The sequence below is a fragment of the Equus asinus genome, chromosome 22 (genome assembly GCF_041296235.1).
Source record: "Equus asinus isolate D_3611 breed Donkey chromosome 22, EquAss-T2T_v2, whole genome shotgun sequence".
Lineage (NCBI taxonomy): Eukaryota > Metazoa > Chordata > Mammalia > Perissodactyla > Equidae > Equus > Equus asinus.
In genome coordinates this window covers 56,624,194-56,640,302 of record NC_091811.1, presented here as the reverse complement: position 1 = coordinate 56,640,302, position 16,109 = coordinate 56,624,194, and the positions used below count along the sequence as shown (strand labels likewise).

General features: G+C 34.3%; 1 protein-coding gene across 1 annotated transcript; it reads left to right on the top strand.

Moving 5' to 3' along the window:
* Positions 1 to 8,601: 8,601 nt before the first annotated feature.
* LOC106832652 (olfactory receptor 6C3) lies at positions 8,602 to 9,537 on the top strand. The gene has a single exon (XM_014843484.2). The coding sequence runs from the start codon at positions 8,602 to 8,604 to the stop codon at positions 9,535 to 9,537; it is 936 nt and encodes a 311-aa protein (XP_014698970.2).
* Positions 9,538 to 16,109: the final 6,572 nt, after the last annotated feature.

Genomic DNA, 16,109 nt, shown 5'->3' with positions numbered 1-16,109 from the left:
ATTAGAGGCACAGTGAGGGGAAATTTAAAATATAAGTACGAATTTTGAGTAACTCCTTCTAATCGGAATAGCCTCTCTGTTATCCTTGTTTTTCTCTTTCTTTTTTCTAGGAGTTTACAGGCGTATTTGTTTAACATACTTTTCATTCCATTAAAATACATTCCTTGTGTCTTTGTGACTCCCCCTTCGTTGCACAACTTTTTAAATTACAGCCTTTTCAATAATTATTTTGAAAGCGAAATTGTGTTTGAGGTTTTTTTTCAGGAACATAAAATGGCCCCCAGCAATGTCGGAATTTCTTTATAAACATTGATAAGATATTTCACTTGCTATACACAGAAAATATAATTTTATCATTTCATTTATTTTTGATAGAAATTCCCTTCTCTATGTTACTGATGTTCTAGGAAATATATGAAAAGTTGTCTTATAATTTAAAGAAAACGTAAATACATTCATTTTAAAAGCAAAAAATATTTTCATTCTTCATTTTAATTGGATATGTCCTTGGAATTTATCTATTAGTAAAGAAGCATATACCATTATCAGTATACTCCTTTTTAGAAATAGGTTCTATTTATATTTACACTTGTTGAATTCCATATCTCTCTACAAAGAATGATGATGATAGATAGATATATACATACATACACAGATATTGTCAAAAATTAATGAGGAAATATATGTTCAACTCCTAAGATACATTCATTTTCCGTAATTGAGTAGAAAACAAACTATTTTCTCTCTCTCAACAGCTAAAAAAAATACATAGGTCTCATTCTCAAGTTTTGCACTAGTGTAGAAATAGCAACTATTTATACCTAAACAAAATCATTTAAGGTTAAGTTTTTTTCTTTTTTTGAGGATAGTTAGCCCTGAGCTAACATCTGTTGCCAATACCCCTCTTTTTGCTGAGGAAGACTGGCCCTGAGCTAACATCCGTGCCCACCTTCCTCCACTTTATATGTGGGATGCTGCCACAGCATGGTTCGACAAGTGGTGTGTAGGTCTGCACCTGGAATGCAAACCGGCAAACCCCAGGCCGCCAAAGGAGAGTGTGTAAACTTGACCACTGCACACCGAAAGCTAAAAGTAAAGGGTTGGAAAAAGATAGTTGGTGAAACTGGGAATGAAAAGAGAGTGGGATGACTGGCTATACTTAAATCAGACAAAACAGGCATTAAATCTAAAACTGTCACAGGAGACCAAGAAATGTATTACATAATGATAAAAGGGTCAGTTCGTCAAGAAGATATAACACAAATATATAAAATCACAAACTCAGAGCGCCTAAACATCGAAAGCACACTTTGATGGAACTGAGGGGAGAAATAGACAATGTGAAAGAATTTCAATCTAAAATAGAACCAGTTGATATAAAATGGAGAATCTCCCACACGTGACTTCAGGTAGACGAAACCCAAGGACTAGGAGACTGATTACATGTAAACGCTTAATTTGCAGAAAACTGATAGTGTTGGAATTTTCTTGGATGATGGAAGGTGGATCAGAGGTTGTCTCACATCAACCTTGGGAAGTTTTGCCAGACACGTGAGCAGGAGATGACCCAGGTCAGGTTGGTCTCACAAAGTGGGCAAAATCGAGCTTGCTTTGTGTAACTGGACTGATTTTCTCTGCTCGGCCAGTTTTCAAGTTTGGTCTCTGTTGGGTTTTGTTTTCTGTGTTCATGTTTTTTCTGTTCTTGTTGTTGATAAATTGCTTTTTGTTTTTTTTGGTGGGGGGGAGGGAGATTGGCTCTAAGCTAACATCTGTTTCCAAACTTCCTCTTTTTATTTTCTTTTTTCTCACCAAAGCCAGAGTACATAGTTGTGGACCCTAGTTGTAAGTTATTCTAATTCTCCTATGTGAGATGCCACCACAGCATGGCTTGATGAGTGGTTTGTAGGTCCGTGCCCAGGATCCAAACTAGTGAACCCGGGCTACCGAAGTGGAGCCCGCAAACTTTACCACTTTGCCAACAGGCCAGCCTCCTTGTTTTTGATTTAAACTCACTCTAACTGAACTCTCCCTTCTTTACAAAACCTTCCCATAAATAAGACCCACCCCAAACCCTCAACAGACTTGCCTAGGGCTTGCTACAGTTTCTTCTGCGTTGCAATTCCTCTGCTATTCCAGAATAAACTCATCTTTTTGAGCTTGCCTCAGTTTACCTCTTTATTTAAGTCAACAACAACAATACAGTAACAATGGGAGACTTAAATACTTTCAAATATGGATAAGACAAACAGAGAGACAATCAACGAACAGTGGGCTTGAACAACACTACAAATCAAATGGACCTATCAGACCTATACAGAACACTATGGAAAACAGTATGGAGGTTCCTCAAAAAATTGCAAATAGAACTCTCATACGATCGAGCAATTCTACTTCTGGATATATATCCAAAAGAATTGAAATCAGGATCCCTAAGAGATATCTGCACCCTTATGTTCATTGCAGCATTATTCACACACACACACAAAAGATACGAACACATCCCAAATGCCCATTGACAGATGAATGTATAATGAAAATATGGTATATACATGTAATGGAATATCATTTAGCCTTAGAAAAGAAGAAAATCCTGCCATTTGCAACAACATACAAAAACCTGGAGGACATTGTGCTAAGAGAAATAAGCCAGTAATAGGGCAAACACTGAATGATTCCACTTACATGAAATGTCTCAAATAGTCATACTCATAGTATCAAATAGTAAAATGGTGGCTTCTAGAGGCTAGAGGAAGGGGGAAATGGGAGTTATAATCAACTGACAAAAAGTTTCAGTTATGTCATGAGTAAATAAATTCTAGAGATCTCTACAACATTGTGTCTATAATTCACAATACTGTATTGCACACTAAAAATTTGTTAAGTAGGTGTATCTCATGTTAAGTGTTCTCAGGACAATAAAATACAATTTTTAAAAGACAACATGACGAAAGACAATTTTCAGCTTAGTTTACAAACAAGAATTTTACGTACTTAATATATAACAAGATTCTAAACATAAAAAAGAAAAAAAATATAGGAAACTATACGAGAAATAGTAATATATTTTAAAGAATAATATACACAAATAAAACAATCAAATAAATTTTTTTCACTCTCATTCACCATATAAGAACTGGAAATTAAAACTACACTAAATGGGGCCGGCCAGGTGGCGCAGTGGTTAAGTGTGAACGTTCAGCTTCAGCAGCCCAGGGTTCGCTTGTTTGGATCCTAGGTGCGGACTTGGCACCGCTTGGCATGCCATGCTGTGGTCGGCGTCCCACTTATAAAGTAGAGGAAGATGGGCATGGATGTTAGCTCAGGACCAGTCTTCCTCAGTGAAAAGAGGAGGATTGGCAGCAGATGTTAGCTCAGGGCTAATCTTCCTAAAAAAAAAAAACTACACTAATCTATCACTTCTGCATCTGATTTATTGGCAAAATCTCAAAACGCAACAGCATTCTTTAACAAATCTGTGGGGATTAGTCTGTCATAAATTGTAGGTGAGGTATAAAGTGAAATAACCCTTATGGGGTATTTGGAAATAAACAGTAAAATTACATATGTGCTTCTTCATTGACCCGCAAACTCACTTCCAGGAAACGATTTTAAGGAGAAGCTAGTAAAAAAATTTAATTAAAAAAAATTTAAGGCAAATTCATGAGTCAATTCACCATAAGCCTACTTGTAATACAGCAAGATTAGAAGGAAAAAAGATACTCATTATGAGAGTACTTTTTGAATAAATAATAACATATACACACATGTCATCTGTAAAAGGCATGACACATATCCATATCCTACTGCGGCATGTCCTCAGTATATATTGATTAAGGAAAATGGGAAAGTGTATATATATTTCCTTAAGAAGGGAAATGTTAATTTGCGCATACAAAAGCTTATGTTTAAAACATAGTAAACAATGGAAAAGCAAACCATAGAACTTAAAAAAGAGATTTTCCTTTAGAGAAGGAAGGAAAGAGGTTGGAACAATCAAAGTTTGACCACAGACATTTTGTAATATATCTAGTTTGAATATTTGATTTTATACCTATGTTAATATTTTATAATTACAAATCCATTAATTTTAAAAAAACGAATCTCTGAAAAATAAAATTTAACTGGAATAAAAATAATTTAATGTGTATTCAGTTGGTGATATAACCACATGATGCAGAATTATTCCAAAAAATTTTCAATATTGTAATTGGACTGTACATCTAAATGGAATTTAGTCTAAGGGCAAAGAGAATAGCTAAAAAAATATAAAATTGTTCCTAGGTATGAGTGAAATTGTGGGTGGTAGTGCTGTCATTGTTATTCTAATACTGTTTTATGTGCAATGTGAGGGGAAAAGGCAAATGAAGATAAAAGTAATATTACAATTTTATCTAATTCTATTGATAGTCATGGCACCCCTTATGACATAAAGGAAATATAAATGTATGAAAGATAAAAGGAGTTTTGTAAAAATATACTGTAGTCCTAAATTTTAATGATACATTTTAGTATGCACTCATAGATATTTTATCTTAAAATATAAATGTTTGCTGACCCTGTCCACTGAAAATACCTAGACAGGATGATCAACTTCATAGAAATTATTGCAACTAGTGTTCAGATTCTTATCCTGATTTAACATTTCCTAACTAAGGTAAGGAGGATTGTGTGGAGAAATGACTCAGTCCAGTTCTAATATGGAAAAGTGTAGCTTGAGCCTGGAAACACTTGCCATACAAGAGAGGAAGGAAGCAATCAAAGAGTAGAAATGTAATGTCCAAAAGAGTTAGAAGCCAACCTGAAGAGTTTCCTTCTGGCTAAAGCACTCCAGAGAGGTAGTGATGTATATTTAAATCTCCCCTGAAATATTTGTCAATCACTAATGTGACCTACAACAAATAAAACATTTATAAATCCATGTATTCATAAAGATACTAAGAAAAAGATACTAGAAAAGCAACTCTGAACACTGAAATAGGAATAAAGTAGGCATTCATCTGGGCTTTTCTGTATAAAATGTAACAGTGAATAAGCAAATGGTAAATGATAGATTAAGGATATAATCATTTTGCAGCACATAATGAATTAAAGGACCCAGCCATTGATTAACAATGGAAAAAAATCCAACTAAATGTAGTATCTCCTGTCAAAATGAAAAATTCCACTTCTGGAGTAGTCTTGCCAAAACACAAGTTCCTAAACCTGGATTAAGCCTCTAAATCTGAATAACAATGACAGGACTCCATGAGGATGAGGATGCAATGAAGGGAAGCAACACTCCACACGTGCCCTCCATGAAGAATGATAGGGTTCCCTGTTGCTTATTAAGTGGGCTTTTAGGATTAAAACATAACATCATTTCGTGATTGCCACAAAACTGATCTGTAAGAATAAGGCATTATATAACTTATTGAAATTTGCTGTGAGTAGAACGTCATTGTTCTCACCTCAAAAAAGAAATGGAAACTATGTGAGTGATAGATGTATAAACTAACCCTACTGTGGCAATCACTTCACGATGTATGCATATAAAATCAACACATTGTATGTTTAAACATACACTATGTTATATGTTAATTACATCTGAATAAAGCTGGAAAAAAATGAATGAGGTGGACAAGGGTATCGCTCCCTCCGATATAGAGTCACATCTGTCTAAATGCTCCCTTTACTGAGTTAAACAAACATGGTATATGCATTCTCACAGATCTGAGTTATGCCTACTTTTTCTTTCCATTTTTTCCACACTCACTTCTAATTCCTCTCTTGTGGTAAGTAATTCCCAAACAGACTAGCATCAAACTATGATTTAATTGTGCATGGTGACTGTATTATTATCTGATTATATAAATTCCTTATTGTATTTTTATGTTAACTGCACATCTTGTTTTTTCACTTAAATATAACAATTATTTAATATTAAGTAATTATATAATATATTTTATTATTTTATGATTATATAACAAACATGTGGCTTATTATTAACTGATTATATATAATTTTTATTGTTTAAACATTTGTGAAACATAATAAAATCAATAATAAAGAAAATAACAATAATTCACTAACCAGAATTTGAAATAAAAAGAAGATTAGTATTTTGTGATATTTCTCATTAGAACGTTGAAGACATGATTTTTGGTTGTTATAGTGAGTCAATTTCAAGTCATAACCATCCTATGTACAGAAGAACGGAACCCCACCTGGTCTTTTGCTCCATCTTCTCACCTTCCAGTGCTGTATCAGACAATGCTCCCCTGCTGTTCACAGGGTTTTCATGGCCAATTTTTTGGAAGTGGGTGGCCAGGTGCTTCTTCCTAGTCTGTCTTAGTCTGGAAGCTCCACTGAAACCTGTCCAGCATGAGTGACCATGCTGGGATTTGAAATCCCAACTACAGAGCTTTCCACATCACAGCAACACACAGCCACCACAGTATGACAACTGACAAACAGTTGGTGTGGTTTACTGATGGGTAAATGACCCGGATCACAGCTCTGAGAGCATTAAATCTTTATCACTAGATCACCAGAGCTGGAAGAAACAAGATGAACAATAAGATAGACAAAATTGATACTGCAATTAAATATTACTATTGGTAATGAAGATTAAATTAGTTAACCTATGCAACAGCATTTTTAAAAAATTGTGGGGGCTGGCCCTGTAGCCAAGTGGTTAAGTTCACATGCTCTGCTGCAGGCAGCCCAGTGTTTCGTTGGTTCGAATCCTAGGCTTGGACATGGCACTGCTCATCAAACCACACTGAGGCAGTGTCCCATATGCCACAACTAGAAGGACCCACAACGAAGAATATACAACTATGTACTGGGGGGCTTTGGGGAGAATAAGGAAAAAAATAAAATCTTAAAAAAAATTGTGAGCAAAACATGTACATTATAATAGCTATTATTTTACTTAGAATTACGAAATAACCTTGTTTCTTGATGCTCCAACACTAACAGACCCTGAGGATAACCAACAAAAAGAGTATTTGTAGAAACATTTACTTTTCAAGGAGATGATTTAAAGTAAATTACACTGAGTTCTATTTTTGTAAGAAAATAGATTTCAAAACTATTTTTATTACTCTTGAAATATTAATTTCAATTAATGGAAGTAATTATTTTGTAGAAGTCAATATTTTATGTTCTCTGTGGGATACAAAGATGAACATAACTGTTCTCAAGGGAGATTCACCATAAAGAAGGGTTAAGAGGCTACTGAGACACCCAAGAATGGCCTTCAGGAATCCCTCATGATCTGTAACAGAGCAGAGATGTAGTTTTCTCTTTAAAATTGCTGTCTTAAACTTCTAGATTAACAATATCAAAGCTGACTATGGTATATTTCCACATCTTCTTAAGGTTTCTTACATTCTACTTTTATTTCCTGAACTGTTTCTTTGGAGCTATCATAAAATAGAGAAAAAAATAAAATCAAATTTGATTAATGTGAATTTTGATAGTTTCTGGCAGGAAAGCAATAATTTTACATTCTATCCTTCACAGTAGAAATTTGACTATCTAAAATATAGAGGAAGCAACTGTCATAATTCTAGCAAACCAAATCTACAGCATAGTATATCCAGCACAGCTGGGAATTAACTGAATAGTTTAGGACAAATGGAAGAGGTTTTTCTATACATTTCTGAGATATCCTTATGGATCAGTAGTCTTATGTGGAAGATAACTATGGGGCAGAATTACAAGGGAATAAGACATCTTTTCCCCAAAGCTTCATAGCTCAGAAAGAAGGATGTCCAAATGGAAAATGAACTGGGCTACAATCTGGGTGACAGAGCTGCTAAGATCGGAGGCAAGTAGTGTCTTTTGCAGTTTGTGTTTCAGTGCAAAATGAAAAGTAGATAAACGCCGTATGACCTTTCAAGCTCAGAAATAAAAATGTTTCCATATATACACTTCTAGCAAGTCATAGAAGATGTGAAACATGAATGATTTTGATGGAATTGTGAGACTAACCAATAAGTATGTTCTCTATTTGTTAAATAAAATAATTAGACTATTTGTATAATCTTATAGCAAATGTATATATAAATTTGTATAGAATGTATATGTATAGAATGTTCTCATATTATCTTGATAATTACACCCATACATATTAATACTAAAAATAAAATTAATAATTAAATAAAAAGTAAAAGTTAATTTTATTTGCTAAGAAAAACATTAATTGATTCTATATATCATAAAAAGTGTAATGGGTTGTTAATTTAGTCTTCTAAGTTTCACTTTTACTTTTTGAGGGAATTAAGATCATCCATTTCTGGTTCTAGGTGGTGGTATCCTATAATAAATACATGACAGAAAAGAAAGAAAAAAACATATTTTATATGATCATTTCAACAAAAATATAATGATTTGCATAAATTGGACAGAGCAAGAGGTATTGATTTTATTTAACAGAGCAAGAAGGATTGATTTTATTTATTGGCATGGATTATAGAAAATGTTTTAGAACTGCATCAATGATGATATTGATCATGATGAATCATATTTTCATCTCCTCTCTTTAGTATTCTTTCCACCTAAATATCATTAAAAGAAGAAAAAAGAAGAGAGAGAGAAAAAGAGAGAGGGAGGGGAATGAACCACACAGTGATCACAGAGTTCATCCTCCTAGGCCTTTCTGATGATCCTGACCTTCAGATTGTGATTTTCCTCTTTTTATTTATCACGTACGTATTAAGCGTCACTGGAAACCTGGCGATCATCACCCTCACCTTGGTGGACTCCCATCTGCAGACACCGATGTATTTCTTCCTCCGGAACTTCTCTTTCTTAGAAATCTCATTTACAACCGTATGTATCCCTAGATTTCTGGGGGCAATTATCACCAGGGATAAGACTATTTCCTATAACAACTGTGCAGCCCAACTATTTTTCTTTATTTTCATGGGAGTGACTGAATTTTACATCCTAACCGCCATGTCCTATGACCGCTACGTTGCAATCTGCAAGCCCCTTCACTACACAACCATCATGAACAGGAAACTCTGCAGCCTGCTTGTGCTCTGTGCGTGGCTGGGCGGGTTTCTGACCATTTTCCCACCTCTTATGCTTCTTCTCCAGTGCGATTACTGTGCTTCCAATGTCATTGATCACTTTGCATGTGACTATTTTCCCCTTTTACAACTGTCTTGCTCAGATACATGGCTCCTAGAAGTAATTGGTTTTTACTTTGCTTTGGTTACTTTGCTAATCACTTTGGCTTTAGTCGTTTTATCTTACATGTACATTATCAGAACTATTTTGAGAATCCCATCTGCCAGTCAGAGAAAAAAGGCTTTCTCCACTTGTTCCTCTCACATGATTGTCATTTCCATTTCTTATGGAAGCTGTATATTCATGTACGCTAATCCCACTGCAAAAGAAAAGGCTTCATTGACAAAAGGAGTAGCTATTCTCAATACCTCTGTGGCCCCCATGCTCAATCCCTTCATTTACACCCTGAGAAACCAGCAAGTAAAACAAGCTTTCAAGGATGTGGTCCATAAAGTAGTGTTTTCTGCAACTAAATGAATTGGGGTTTTTTGTCAAAAATACAGGACGTTCTACAGAGCATTGAAGGGAAATCTTGAAATTCCTAAATATCCATATAACTATACGTGTTCTTCATAGTGTCTTTATATGCCACATTACAGTTAATTTAATATTTTCCCAGCGCATTTTTTCTACTTCCATACCCAAGTTTCTCCATTGAGTGACTTATTGACTTGTTTAAAAGTATAATAAAGCTTATTTGTCCTACAGAATTTTCTGGAAGTGAAATGCATTTCTTTAAGACATACTCTATGGTACAATGTAAAAAATAGTTTTAATTCTGTTAACATCAATCCCTAAAAGGTACGTATGATATCACATTGTACTTCAAATGTAGAGTTTCAAAATTAGTTGGTATTTTTTTCTGTATTTTCGAGACAGACATTGATAATTTCCTAACATTTAAAGAACCTACAGGTTCTGTAGATTCAGAGTTATTAAATTCAGCCCTAAGAGTCAACAAGTCCTAGTGCATTACACTTTAAATGTAGAGCTTTATACTTTGTGAACTTCAGTGGATATTTTCAATGTAAATATTGATCATGATATTAAGTATTAGTTATAGAATTTCCATGTTATCTAGTACTTTTTAGAAAATGACCATATTTTAAAAAATGCAAAATAAATACAATAAAATGAAAACACATGCCACTTTCCTGAGCTCATTGAGCATCTTTATGACAGTTATTTTGAATTCTTCGTCAGGTGTTCATATACCTCCATTTCTTTAAGGTCTGTTTATGGGGATTTGTTTCTTTGATTGAGTCATTTTTCAGTTTCTTGTAACTTTGTGTTGATATCTGCACATTTAAAAAAACAACCACCTCTCCCAGTCTTTTTAAACTGGACTTTTACAGAGGAAGACCACCACCATTCAGTCCACCTAGAGATTCTGGGGTCCTTTCAAATGTTTTCCAAGGATATTCCTAATTAGAAGATTTTGTCCATTTTTTAGATGGATCTTGTAATCTCTTGCGCCCTCTGTTTTTGTCTGCTGTAACACTGGTACTCGAAGCAACAGCATGTACTCAGCTCTTTTCTGTTCTCAGCAGCATCCAGGCATCTAGGGTAAGTCAGGTCTCATAAAAACTTCAAGATAGGCTACAGACACCAATCCTTGGGCAGCCCCTCAAAAGCCCAAACATTGGACCCATGCTCCACTCTTCTCTTCTCCCCTGAGCGAGGGATCCCCGAGCGGTCTTGGCCCTCAGTCTGCTGTAATGGATCCTCTGGAATATGAAATTTTCAAAAAACCCTTTTATAATGTAATAAAACATGCTTTCTTTGAATTAAATCCTTCTAAATTAGTTGCATTTCACTATGGACTAGATTATAGTCAGAGTTTGGTAAACATTTAAAAACATTTGTAAAAATGTTTTATAAAACATTTGAAAATTATATGTAATGGTAGTTGAGTGCAGGGTCCTGTTTCAGTCAACTAAGTCCAGTTCATTAGTACCGTGATTTAAATCTTCTGTATTTTTACTATTTGTATAATTACTGAGTTATTTAAATCTCCCAAAACAACTATGGAGTTGATTCTTTCTCTTTGTAGTTACGTCAATTTTTTTTTAAATATTAACACTGTGTTTCTACGCAGGCACAAATTTGGAATTGTTATATCTTCTCTGTGAACGTGTTTTTTTCATCCTTATTGAGAACCACCAATTCTTTTCTATCAAAAGTATACTTTTTTCCATAAAATCTACGTTGACAAATATTTAGATAGCTAGACCAGCAATTAAAAAATATATTATCTACGTGGCACATATTTTATCTATCTGTTATTCACTTTTCAGTGGATGCTAGCATATTATATAGAATATCTGTAACTAGGTACAGATTTTTATTCCTTGATCAAAGTAGCTAGTTATTAGGTATTCCCAATGAGGCCAAACATATGGGTAGAGGAAGAGGATGTCATGTGGTAGAAATTTGTTCTGAAGGAGTCTAAATCATCAATTCATAAGCCTTACTTATGCCTCTGGACCTGCTCAAGTCTGATCTCCTAAGCACTATCTCCCTTTGATGATAGATTGCTGTTGTGAATGGCCAGCATTATATCTCAGAGGGTCCAATGACACTCAATTCATTATGGGAAGCTCAAATCTAACGGTCAGTTGATGTCCTATGGTTTGGTCTTTAGTCTCTACTCAGAACCAGTAGCAAGCCAGGAAGTGTTGTTCAAAGGCAAAATGTATGTGTGCAATAGGCTGCTCCATAAGCACAGTTTCTGCTTTGAATTTCCACTTGTGGGGAAGCAGAAGTGCCATATAGCATCCTATTTGTGATTGACACTTCAAACAGCATTAGAATTTCTTGGTCACTTGGTCCAAGTGGAAGAGTGCTAATACTAAAACCAGTATTAAATTTCATATGGAAAAACAAACATGCAATATTAATTAGGAAATCTTGAGAAACAAGAGAAATACGAGGGGACTAACCATACTAGTATTAAAATATAACATTTTCTCAGGTATGAAAACAGAGAGATCAATGGAGTAAAACATGTAAATGATACATTTCTGAGTTTAGGTATTTGTATATTTTTAACTTCTGAGATCTTCTTATTGTTTCACATATTTGAAATATTTAATTTAAAGTGAAATGAGCAAGAGTGGGAAAAATCCTAAAATCAATACAAACAAGTGAACATAATTCTAAAATAAATTGATAATCTTGTAGGGGGGAGAACAAAGAATTGAGGCAAGCGATTTTTTCAAGATAGCGTTTTGACAATTGTCTAGAAACTGCAAAAAAAAAAAGAAATTTTTTTAGTAGGTTTGTTGTGCTAATAATAGGAGTATAACAATTCAGAAACTATTTTATGTATGTTGTAGAAGTGAGTAATTGATAGGTTAATAGATTGCTGTTGGAGCCAGGTTTCTCACTGTGGAGGAAAAGAGAAACAAATGTGATATAAGAGAAAAAGTCGGCAAATTCTGTTATTGGTCTGGAATAACAAATGTCAGTGTGAAACTATTATTGTTTTAAATGTAATTCCTTTCTCTGTTCCATGAAAATTCCAAGGAATAATGATAACAGAATAGTAAGGAGCCCGCAAAGCATGCAGATCTTGGGCTATAAGGACAATATTTACTAAAAGTAACCCCTGAGAACTGGAGAAATGGTTGATTCCAAGACTAAACTTTGAAAGAACAGGATGGGCTGGAGTGTCTTATTCCAAAAAAGAAGTGTGCAAAAAAGTGTCGCAACATGTCAAATGATATAGGATTCACTTGGAAGGAGTTCCCACAGACAATATCGGGACAAACTAAGCACTGAAATGAATAATGCCAAAAATTAATAATAACACATTAAATAAAAAAAGGCACTAAGAAATAAATTAACAATAAATTGATAAATCAATAGGATTAGAGAAGATAATGCTGTTCTTTGTGGTAAAATCCCAACTAATAAATGTAGAAGGAATGACAGATTTAGAAAAGTATTAATGTGATACTAATGTATATTACTGTTAGTTAGATTAGGGAAGGAATAAAAATGAATAATCAGGTAAAAGTTCATTAGACAATATAATATTTACTCTGATAATATCACTTCACAAATTACCTTTTTATTACTTGCGGGGGATGCCTTTACAGTGGAGAACTTTACAGTAGAGAACCACATGAACAAATGATACGTGTTAACATCCTTGATAATATAAGGCTGACAAAAAGTGTTTCTTAATGTGATACACTGAGAAGGTGTTTCAGTCCCACTGACTAGTTGACTATCCACTTACAATACTACACAATCTTAATTATGGTAGCTTTATCTGGTAGTATAAGTACACAGGTTTCCTCCTGTCTTCCTTCTTCAGAATTCCCTTGGCTGTATTGTCTTTCAATTTTTATTGAGATTATATTCCAGTGAAAAAGTACATATATATTAAGTGTGTAGCAAATTGAATTACGAAAAAAATGTACACACATGTAACCAACAGAAAGAACAAAAATAGACTATCATCAGATATCCATTTAGAACTGATATTATTATTTTTCTCTTTTAAAGATTAGCACCAGAGCTAACAACTTTTGTCAACCTTCCTTTTTTTTTCTGCTTTTTCTCCCCAAATCTCCCCAGAACATAGTTGTATATTCTAGCAGTGGGTCCTTCTAGTTGTGGCATGTGGGACACTGCCTCAGCATGGCCTGATGAGCAGTGCCATGTCAATGTCCAGGATCCAAACCAGCAAAATCCTGGGCTGCCAAAACAGAGCACTCTCACAAACTTAACCACTCAGCCATGGGGCCGACCCCTAGAACTGATATAACTTTTATCTAATACCTCTCTGATCAGAATTTTTTCAATTCTTTGAAATTTTTAATACTCGGTTTATTTTGAACCAGTTGATAACCCATCATATGGTTAATTTTGGTATGTATTGCGTGTGTGGGGATATAAAATAAAGCAGGGAGGAGTGACATCAGCAAGATGGCGGAATAGGAGGTTCCAACTTTCATATCCCCACAGAAACACTAATTTAATAACCATCCATGGGAGAAAATCCCTTCAGGAGAGCTCTGACATCCAAGAGAGAGGGTACAGCACACCGGTGGAGCACAGAAATGAGAAAAGAAGAGTTGATAAAGGTAAGAATAACAGTTTCACTGTTTTGGTGAGGACATAGATTTTAACATTTTTGAGTAAATACTAAGGAGTGTGATTGCTGGATTGTACAGTAAGAGTAAGTTTTGGGGGGAAGAAATCATCAAACTGCCTTCCAAGTGACTCTCCCGTTTTGCATTCCCATCAGTAGTGAATCTTTAGATCATGTTGAGAAGAACTGACATCTTGACAATATCGAGTCTTCCTATCCATGAACAAGGGCTGTCTCTCCATTTATTTAGTTCTTCTTTGAATTTTTTCATCAGAGTTTTGTATTTTTTCTCCCAGAGATCTTATATGCATTTTGTTAAGTATGCATTTTTGGGGGGTGCTAATGTAAAATGATATTGTGTTTTTTGTAATTTCAAATTCCACTTGTTCATTGCTGGTGCATAGAACAGTGATTGACTTTTATGTATTAACTTTACATCCCGCAACCTTGCTGTAACTGCTTATTCATTCCAGGAGTCACTTTGTTGATTATTTTGGATTTTCCCCATGGGTGATCAATTTTACATGAAAAGAAACAGTTTTATTTCTTCCTTCCCAACTTGTGTATCTTTTATTTCCTTTCCTTGCCTTATTGTATTTAAAAGTCCTTCCAGTATGATGTTGAAAAAGAGTGTGGTGAGATGGGCTATCCTTGCCTAGTATCTGATCTCATTGGGATAGCTTTGAATTTCTCTTCAATAAGGATGATGCAAGCTGCAGGTTTTTGTGGATATTCTTTATCAAGTTGAGGCACTTCCACTATAGTCCTAGTTTACTGAGAGTTATTAGCATGAATAGGTGCTGGATTTTGTCAAATATTTTTCTGAATCCATTGGTATGATCATGTGATTTTTCTTTTTTAACCCATTGATATGATGGATTACTTTAATTGATCTAAAACATTGAAACAGCCTTGCATACCTGAGATAAATCTCACATGGTCACAATATGCAATTATGTTTATACATCATTGAATATGATTTGAAAATATTTTGCTGAGGATATTTTCATCTATGTTCATGAGAGATATTGGTCTGCCATTTCCGTCTCTTAAAATGTCTTTCTCTTGTGTTGGTATTAGGGTAATCCTGACCTCATGGAATGAGTTAGAAAGTATTCCCTTTGCTTATATCCACTGAAAGAAATTGTAGGGAATTGGTATAATTTTTTCCTTAAATGTTGGATAAAATTCTCCAGGAAACTTATCTGGACCTGATACTTCCTGTATGAAAGGTTTTGAATTATTTCTCCAATTTCTTTAATAGAGGACTGTTCAGATTGTCTATTTATTCTTGTGTGAGTTTTGACAACTTATGCCTTTCAAGAAGTTGGTTCATTGCATTGCAGTTATCAAATTTGTGTGCAGTGAGTTGTTCATAGTATTTCTTTATCATTTTGATATCCATATGATCTGTCATGATGTCTCAGTTTTTCATATCTGATATTAGTAATTTGTGTCCTACTCTCTTTTTCTTAATTTGGCTGGAGACTTGTCAATCTTTTTAAAGAATCAGCTACAGGTTTCATTGACTTTTCTCTATTGATTTCCTGTTTTCAATTTAATTGATTTCTGCTCTAACTTTTATTTCTTTTCTTCTGCTTACCTTGGATTTAGTCTGTTCTCCTTTTGCTAGTTTTCTAAGATGGCAGGTTAGATTAATGATTTTAGATCATTCTTCTTTTCTAATATATGCATTCAATGGCATAAATTTCTCTTTAAACACTGCTTTTGCTGTATCTCACAAATTTTGATGAGTTGTCTTTTCATTTCATTTAATTAAAATATTTTTATATTCACTTTGAGATTTCTTCTTTGTTCCATATGTTATTTAGAAGCATGTGATTTAATCTCCATATATTTTTGGACTTTCCAGTTGTCTTTCTATTATTGATTTCTAGTTTAATTCCATTGTGGAATTAAAGCAGACATTGCATGATTTCTAATC